This window comes from Olea europaea, unplaced genomic scaffold (assembly GCF_002742605.1).
Source record: "Olea europaea var. sylvestris unplaced genomic scaffold, O_europaea_v1 scaffold456, whole genome shotgun sequence".
NCBI lineage: Eukaryota > Viridiplantae > Streptophyta > Magnoliopsida > Lamiales > Oleaceae > Olea > Olea europaea.
The window spans coordinates 364,646-373,802 of NW_019262870.1; the positions used below are offsets into that span (position 1 = coordinate 364,646).

At 36.0% G+C, this 9,157-nt stretch overlaps 1 protein-coding gene across 1 annotated transcript; it reads right to left on the reverse strand.

Annotated features, from left to right (window-relative positions):
- Nucleotides 1-1,137: 1,137 nt before the first annotated feature.
- Nucleotides 1,138-2,618, reverse strand: LOC111388137. The gene is made up of 3 exons (XM_023012813.1): nt 2,319-2,618; nt 1,525-2,175; nt 1,138-1,467 (listed from the first exon to the last, which is right to left on the reverse strand). Exons 1-3 carry the CDS (start codon nt 2,616-2,618, stop codon nt 1,138-1,140), a joined length of 1,281 nt encoding a protein of 426 aa, XP_022868581.1.
- Nucleotides 2,619-9,157: the final 6,539 nt, after the last annotated feature.

Consider the following 9,157-nt stretch of genomic DNA (forward strand, 5'->3'; position numbering starts at 1 on the left):
TGAAAATTGTAATGGGAGAACCTATTAAATAGGATCTAAACTTGTCGAGTGCAAAGATCATAGCTAGTAGCTCTTTTTCAGTTATCGAATAGTTCATCTGAGCCCTGTTAAGAGTTCTACTAGCGTAGTAAATGACAAAAGGCTTACCCTCTCTTCATTGTTCCAGTACATCACCTACCGCATAATCACTAGCATCACACATAATTTCAAACGGTAGGGACCAATCAGGTGGTTGCATGATCGGTGCAGAAGTGAGCTTGTTAATCAGTGTTTTAAATGCCTCTTGGCATTCTGGGGTCCATTCAAAATTGGCTTCTTTACTTAGAAGGTTACACAAGGGTCTGGATATGGATGAAAAGTTCTGTATAAACCTCCTATAAAAACCTGCGTGACCTAGAAATGATCTTATGTCTTTGACGATTTTAGGTGTAGACAATTTGGAGATCAGTTTAATTTTTGATTTGTCGACCTCTATTCCTTTAGAAGAAATTACATGTCCTAAGACAATTCCTGAAGGTACTATAAAATGACATTTCTCCCAATTCAAAACTAATCTTTTTTCCACACACCGGGTCAAGACTCTCTTCAAGTTAAATAGGCATGCATCAAACGAGACTCCAAACACTGTCAAGTCATCCATGAAAACTTCCATGCGCTCCTCTATTATATCAGTAAATATGCTTATCATGCATCTTTGGAATGTGGCAGGGGCGTTACAAAGTCCAAATGGCATCCTACGAAATGCATAAGTACCAAATGGACAAGTAAATGTGGTCTTCTCTTGGTCTTCTAAGGCTATTTCAATTTGATAATAACCAGAGTAGCCATCCAAAAAACAGTAAAAAGGATGGCCAGCCACACGCTCCAGGATTTGGTCTAAAAAGGGGAGAGGAAAGTGGTCCTTATGGGTGGCAGCATTCAACTTCCTATAATCAATGCACATGCGTCATCCAGTCACTGTTTTTGTTGGAACCATTTCACCTACTTCATTTTTTACCACTGTGACACCAAACTTTTTAGGGACTACCTGTGCAGGACTAACCTATTTACTATCTGCAATAGGATAATGATACCTGCATCTAACAGTTTCAGCACTTCATTTTTCACAACTTCTTTTATTGTCGGGTTTAGCCTACGCTATGGGTCTCTTTTAGGGGTGGCTCCTTCTTCTAAATGAATCCTATGTGAGCAAATTAGAGGACTAATACCCTTAATGTCAGCTATGGTCCAACATAATGCAGATTTGTGTTCATTCAGAATGTTTAAAAGTTGCTTACATTGTAATGCATCCAATTCTGAAGAAATAATTCCAGGAAAAGTATCACCTGGTCCAAGGAATTCATGTTTCAATCCTGGGGGTAGCGGTTTCAAATCTGGTTTGGGGCTCTCAATGCTTGATGGTCGCTGGCCGCCCGTCCTTTCTGGCAATTCTTCAAATTTGGGTTGCCATGGTGATGTCCCATAGTCCTGAAATTTTGCAAAAATAGCACAAATGTTAGCATATTCTTCATCATTAACACTTGCTGGAATTGCAGAATTCAAAAGAAAAAGATTTAAGGGGTCAGAATTTGTAGTCTCAAGTGCCTCCTCCTGAGTGAGTGCCTCCTCCTGAGTGAGTGCCTCAATCATATGTGTGTGGTGGTACTCATCACTTTCCATTGGTTGCTTAGCAATGTGGAAAATGTTGACTTCTAGAGTCATATTCTCAAAAGATAATTTCATTAAACCATTCCTGCAATTTATAAGGACGTTAGCTATGGCGAGGAAAGGTCTACCAAGAATAATAGGAATTTTAGATTCAACATTAACATCAACCTTCACATCCAAGACTAAGAAATCAACGGGGTAGTAGAATTTATCAATTTGAACCAACACATCTTCAACTACTCCCCTAGGTCTTATAGTGCATCTATCGGCTAGTTGTAGAACCACAGAAGTGGGTTTAATTTCACCAAAACCTAATAGTAAGTATATGGAATGGGACATGAGATTAACACTGGCTCCCAGATCAAGGAGAGCTTGTGCAAACTCATGGTTCCCGATGACACAGGAAACAGTTAGACAGCCAGGGTCTTTATATTTAGGTGGGATCCTTTGTTCAATCACAGCACTCACTTGTTCGGTTAAGAAGGCAGTCTTTTTGACAATGTGTTTCCTCTTCATAGTGCACAAGTCCTTAAGGACTTTCGCATATGTAGGAACTTGTGAAATTACATACAAGAGTGGAAGATTGATTTTTACTTGCCTAAGGTGTTCTAGGATCTCACTGTGTTGATTGACTGATTTTGGGTTAAGCTTAAGGGCTTGTGGAAAGGTACCTTCGATGGATTTCCTTCTGCCTCATCACTAGGGCTACTTTCTTCAGACTCACTAGACTCCTTTTCATTTTCCCTAGGTTTTGAAATTGGTTCTATAACCTTCCCAGATCGAGGGGTGATGGCATTTGCTTCTTTAAAGTTACTCTCTCCTGAACCTGAGGTTTGAGCCATATGCTGTCCCTTAGGATTAGGTTGAGCTTGTGCTGAAGATTTCCCACGTTCTCCCACAGTTAAGGCATTGGTCAATTTAGACACATGATTTTTTATCTCCTTATTTTCCTCCACTACTTGGTTAATCATAGTCTCAAACTTTTGATTGGTCTTGCCTTGTGCCTCTATGAATGCATTAGGGTATCTTCTAAAGAGTTCCTAGAGGGTGTGGGTTGATATGATGGTGCACTGTAAGTTCTATTTGATTGGGTAGTTTGTTGGTTTTCAGATTTCCAGCGAGATTGTGATGATTGCGCCACCCTGGGTTATAGGATTCGGAGAAAGGAGAATAGGGCTTCCTATATGTGCCTAAGGCATTACAATGTTCCTCATAAACCCCTCTCATCTCAATTAAAGTGGTGCACTCTTGGGCTAGGTGATCTACTCCACCGTACACAAAACAAGGTCCCAAAGATTCAACACGCGAAACAATTTGTGCAGGTTTAGAGCCTTTAGCACACAAGGTCTCAAATTCCTTAGTAAGGGCTTCCACTTTGGCCTTAAGACTATCTTCTTCCCTAAGTTGATAGATACCTGTACTAGTGGGGTTTCCTGGAGGTCGTGACCTATTGCTACTATCAGTAGGGCTAGGTCCTGTCCAAGTATGAGCTTTCTCAGCAAGATCGTCTAGATACTCTATGGCCTCATCTGGATCCTTCTGCAGGAAATCACCATTACACATCATCTCTACGAATTGACGTTCCCTAGGTGTTAATCCCTCATAAAAGTAACTAACTACACGCCAGCTCTCATAACCATGGTGAGGACAAAGGGCTTGTAGTTCTTTAAATCTCTCCCAGGCCTGATATAGGGTCTCACTATCTTTTTGGGTAAAAGATGAGATTTGCTTCTTACGGGCGCTAGTCTTATGGTGGGGAAAGTATTTATTAAAAAATGCTTGCGTCATTTCAGCCCATGTACCAATTGAACGTGGTCTCAACGAATATAGCCAATTTTTGCTCTCTCTTTAAGTGAAAACGGGAAAATTTTTAACCTGGCTGCATCCGTTGTACCATGTTGATTGTGGAAGGTTGCAACTACCTCCTCAAATTCCTTAATATGCACGTATGGGTTTTCACTGTCAAGTCCATGAAAAGTGGGAAGAAGTTGAATCATTCCCGATTTTAGTTCCATACGTGGCATATTGGGCAGAAACATTATGCATGATGGTGTGGATGTACGTGTGGGGTGCAAATAATCATGCAAAATCCTATAAGGCGCATCGCCGTGTTCACTATCAGACATAGTGTTATGTGTTGAGGTGTTCGTGGCAATTGATGCAGTAGCAAAATAAGGGTTATATTGAGATTCAAACACTGGATAAGGTGCTCCAGTAGAACTCTCCTGATTGCCTCGATCTCTGCTCATCAAACACACAAAAAAAAAAAAAACAAAGAAAATGTGAAAACAAAATAAAAATAACACTAAAAAAAAATTAAATCAAATAAAAATGAAGGAAAAAGGAACGATGTCACCATTTTTCGGTCGATCCCTTGATTACTTGTACCGTCTCCACGGCAACGGTGCCAAAATTTGATTACGCTCAAAGTATAACGCGGTGATTGTAGTACAGCTTTGGGGGTGTCGTATCCACAGGGAGATGGAAATTTTCTCAAAAAAATCAAACAAACTAGGGTTTTCGTAATTTTATGTGGGAATGATTTCTCACTTGGAATAAAAATTAATTATCAATATGCAACATAAGTGAAGCGTCGAAATTCCCCCAATGGATTGGATCAATCGACATCAATAATTCATATATTTTTCCTCAATTAGAGATTTTCTTCCCAACTCTCTAATCGGAAGATTTAACAATAAAGTCCAATTTAATTCCAATTATATTGCTAGAATCTAGATTTTCTATAACACATTCACACATTTTTTTTATTGGAACAAGATCAAAGATCGACCATATACATCAAGCATAAGGCAGTAATCAATTCGCCAATAAAGTAATATTAAGATTAAAATTCAACAATTATTTCAACAATAAATAATTCAAATTGTAATTCAACAAGTATTTCGGATATTCGATAGAGAAAGCATGACTGAATCTATGGAAATTCTAATAATTGTTAAACTAATGTCAAAAACATATTCAAGATATGGAAATTCGATCCTAAAATTGTTTAATAATGAAAAACTCAATTACATGAATTAAAAATGTCGAAATCACTAAAACCGATTGAGATCCTTCATTGCTTCACCAAGTTCCTTAGTTTTCCATGGAGTTTCTTGAGCACCAAGATGAAAGAAATAGGTCTGGGGCGTCTACCTTCGTTCTGGGTGGTTTTGGGCATTTATATCCCGTGAAAATTAGGTTACCATAAGAGATTCAATTGTATAAGGAAACTGAGATTCGGCAGCCCAAAAAACACTATGCGACCGCATGGTTATTGTCATTGCGGTCGCATGGTTATGCACTTTCGGCCTCTTCAATTCTCGGTATAGGTGTGTGCGACCGCATAGTATAAAGGCATGCGACCGCATGGTTCCGCCCGACAGCTTTCAATGTTTTAATCATAACTTTCTTTCCCAATATCCAATTGAGGTGATTCAAGTTACATTGGATAGATAACTCAAAGGGCCACAATTTTTATTCAGAAGTCATCTCCCAATTCGATCATCTTCCATGTCAAAAATGGGTCCCAACATGAGACTAAAAACTGGTGTGTTAGTTTTCGATTGGAAATTGATGTATTGATCAAATTTTGACGTTATTTCATTCCTTTGACTTCTTTTCTCATCCACTTGACCTCTAACACTTTCGAATCTTCATCATAATCTTAGACACAAGTTTGAATCATTTGTACTTTAGTCCCCGAACTTTCGTTCTCTTCTACTTTGGTCATTTTTCACTTGTTTCTTCCGAATTTCATCTTTTTCACCAAAATGCAACCTAAACCAAAATATAAGAGTAATGAGTGCATTTTGGCATAATATAATCACATGAATGCAATAGTTAAGAGGGGAAAATATGGTATTTTACACTCTTATCAAATATCGAATATCTTTGCATAACTTCTTTTGTATCTGGTTAGAAGCAAATAAAAGAAAAATTTTATGCACTCCCATTTGACATGTATTATACATTTATAAAAATGGTTGAATCAAATAATGTCATGAATCAGAAGTTCGTTGACTCAAAAAGTTTTATACTTTGACATGATCGACTTGGACATCCAGGGGCTATAATGTTGCGTCGAATAATAAATAATTCACATGGACATCCTTCAAATAATAAACAACTCACATAGTCATTAGATTTTCTACTACAAAGGTAAATATTGAATCTCTAACTTTCTTGGAAAGAATTCATGGCCATATATGTGGGCCACTACACCCACCATGTGGACCATTTCGTTATTTTATGATATTAATTGATTTTTCTACTAGATGGTCACATGTTTGCCTACTCTCTAGTAGGAATATAGCATTTGCTAGACTACTTGCTCAAATTATAAAATTATGAGTGCAATTTTTCGATTACTCAATTAAAACTATTCGCCTTGACAATGCTAGTGAATTCAGGTCACAAGCATTCGATGATTATTATATGTCAATCGGGATTGTAATTGAACATTCAGTTGCACATGTCCATACACAAAATGGTTTGGTAGAGTCGTTTATCAAACGCCTACAACTTATTGTTAGACCATTACTTATGAAAACAAAACTCCCAACTTCTGTTTAGGGTCATGCCATATCATATGCTGTATCATTGGTTCGTATTAGACCAACTACCTATTATCAATATTCACCTTTGCAACTAGCATTTGGTCACGAACTTGATATTTCTCACCTACGGGTTTTTGGTTGCGTAGTCCAAGTCCCCATTTCACCCCCACAACGTACTATAATTGGTCATCAACGAAGACTTGAGGTTTATGTGAGTTTTGATTCACCATCAATTATTAGGTATCTTGAATCTTTAACAAGTGATTTATTTACTGTACGTTTTGCAGATTATCATTTTAATGAAATGACTTTCCCAACTTTGGGAGGAAAAAACCTACATCCTGGAAAACAAGGTAAAATTTCTTGGAATGAAACAACTCTATCTCATTTTGATCCCCGCAGCAATCAATGTGAGCAGGATGTTGAAAAAATCATTCATTTGTAAAGAGTTACAAATCAATTACATGATGTATTTGTTGACACAAGAAAAGTGACAAAGTTATATGTTCCAGCAAAAAATATTCCAGCAAAAATTGATGGCCTTGTAGGACAATCTGTTGTAGCAAATGAATCTCAACTACGCCAGAAGCTTGGTCGACCAGTTAGTTCAAAAGACTCTGTACCTCGAAAAAGAAAAATACATGAGAAAAATCAACCAAAAGTTTTTGAAGAAGTCACATTAGAAAAGATTGATTAATTAGATATTGAAAATACGGTTCCTAAAGAATCACAAGTGTCCGAAAATAATGAGATTTTAATAAATTATATGTTATCTCATAAATTATGGGAACGAAATAATATTGTTATAGACAATATTTTTGCCTTTAATGTGGCTCTTGATATTATACAAAATGAGGATCCTGAACCACAGTCGGTTAAAGACTATCAAAATATAAATGATTGGCCAAAATGGAAAGAAGTCATTCAGGCAGAGTTGAATTCTTTAGAGAAACGAAAAGTGTTTGGACTTGTAGTTCGAACACCTGAAAATGGGATTCCTGTTGGATACAAATGGATTTTTGTACGAAAGAGGAATGAAAATAATGAAATTACAAGGTACAAAGCCCGACTAGTAGCTCAAGGTTTCTTACAAAGACCAGGGAGAAAAATATATTCTCCCGTAATGGACTCCATTACTTTTAGATTCTTAATTAGTTTGAATGTATCACAAAAGTTTGATATGCACCTTATGGATATAGTAACTACATATTTGTATGGTTTACTTGATAGTGACATATATATGAAAGTTTCTGAAGGACTTAAGGTATCAAGAATAAACGATACATGCCCGAGAACTATGTTCTCAATTAAATTGCAAAGATCATTATATGGATTAAAACAATTCGGACGCATATGGTATAATAGTTTTAACGAATATTTGTTGAATGAGGGTTATAAAAATGAGGATGTCTGTCCATGTATTTTCATAAAGAAAACAAACAGTGGATTTGTAATTGTGGCAGTTTATGTTGATGATTTAAATTTAATTGGAACTCCTGAAGAGCTCAATAAAACTGCTGATTATTTGAAAAATGAACTTGAGATGAAGGATTTGGGAAAAATTAAATTTTGTCTCGGATTGCAGATTGAACATTTCGCAAATGGATTATTTGTTCACCAATCTATGTATACAGAAAAAGTTTTAAAAAGTTTGTTGGCATCACCTATGGTTGTTCGATCACTTGATATGAAAAATATCCATTTCATCCACTTGAAGATGGAGAAAAAGTTCTTGGTCCTGAAGTACCATATCTGAGTGCAATCGGAGCATTAACTTATCTTGCAAATTGCACTCGACTGGACATAACTTTTTCTGTAAATCTCCTTATAAGATATAGTTCTACACCAACTCAAAGATATTGAAATGGTGTTAAACATATTTTTCGTTGTCTAAATGGTAATATTGATTCGGGATTATTTTATTTTCAAAAGTCAGGATTTGCTTTAGTGGGATATGCAGATGCAGGTTATCTATCTGATCCACATAAAGCTAAATCACAAGCAGGTTATGTATTTACACGTGAAGGAATGACTATGTCATGGAGATCTGTGAAGCAATAATTGATAGCTACATCTTTAAATCATTTTGAAATTATTGCAATCCATAAAACAGGCCGAGAATGTGCACGGTTGAGAAATATGACCAATCATATCCAAGTATCATGAAAATTAATTTCAACAAATGATAGTACTCCAATAATTTTGTATGAAGACAATGTAGCTTGTATTGCACAATTCAGATGAGGCTATATCAAAGGTGATCGGATGAAACATATTTCTCCAAAAATCTTTCATACACATGACCTTCAAAAAAATGGCGACATCGATATTCAACAACAGGGGGAGTAGTTGTATTCTTTTTCCTTAGCTTATGTTTTGTCCCACTGGGTTTTCCTATCAAGGTTTTAATGAGGCAACATTTATTTTTAGTACTCCAAAATAACTGTACTCTTTTTTCTTCGTTTGATTTTTTTCCTATTTAGTTTTTAACAAACAAGGTATTAACGAGTCAGATATTTTGTAATGTGTCATTCAAGGAGGAGTGTTGTAAAAGGAAAGTTTATTATGGTTTAGAGGTGAATGACAATTACACCTTTGTAACCCTAGAAATAATTACTATTGTATCTCTAATTCTGCCTTATAAATATATGACTTTAGTTCTTAATAAAATACACATAAATCTATTAACTTCTCTCTATTTTCTACTTTGTTCTTTACTTTTATAACATATAAATTTTTTTGTTTTTGGGGAATTATCTAGGCTTCTTTTTCTTTCCAATTTTCAGGGTGCGATGACGATTTTCGATTTTTTTTTTGTTTTTTTGTTTTTGTATTTTTTTTTCATTTTTTTGGTATTCAGAGCTTTAAAGAGCTTGCACAATTTTGGTGGACATTCAAAAATAAAAGAGAAGTTTATTATAATCCACAATATCTAGTGCAACGAGTGAACT

Bases quoted from the DNA above. Each gene is read 5' to 3' on its own strand.
- LOC111388137 (XM_023012813.1), bottom strand. From the start codon at position 2,618: ATGATTAACCAAGTAGTGGAGGAAAATAAGGAGATAAAAAATCATGTG. The intron at 2,176-2,318 runs GTACCTTTCCAC...AAAGTCCTTAAG, and splicing joins CAGAAGGAAATCCATCGAAG to GACTTGTGCACTATGAAGAG. The intron at 1,468-1,524 runs GCAAGTGTTAAT...GCAAAATTTCAG, and splicing joins TTTTGAATTCTGCAATTCCA to GACTATGGGACATCACCATG.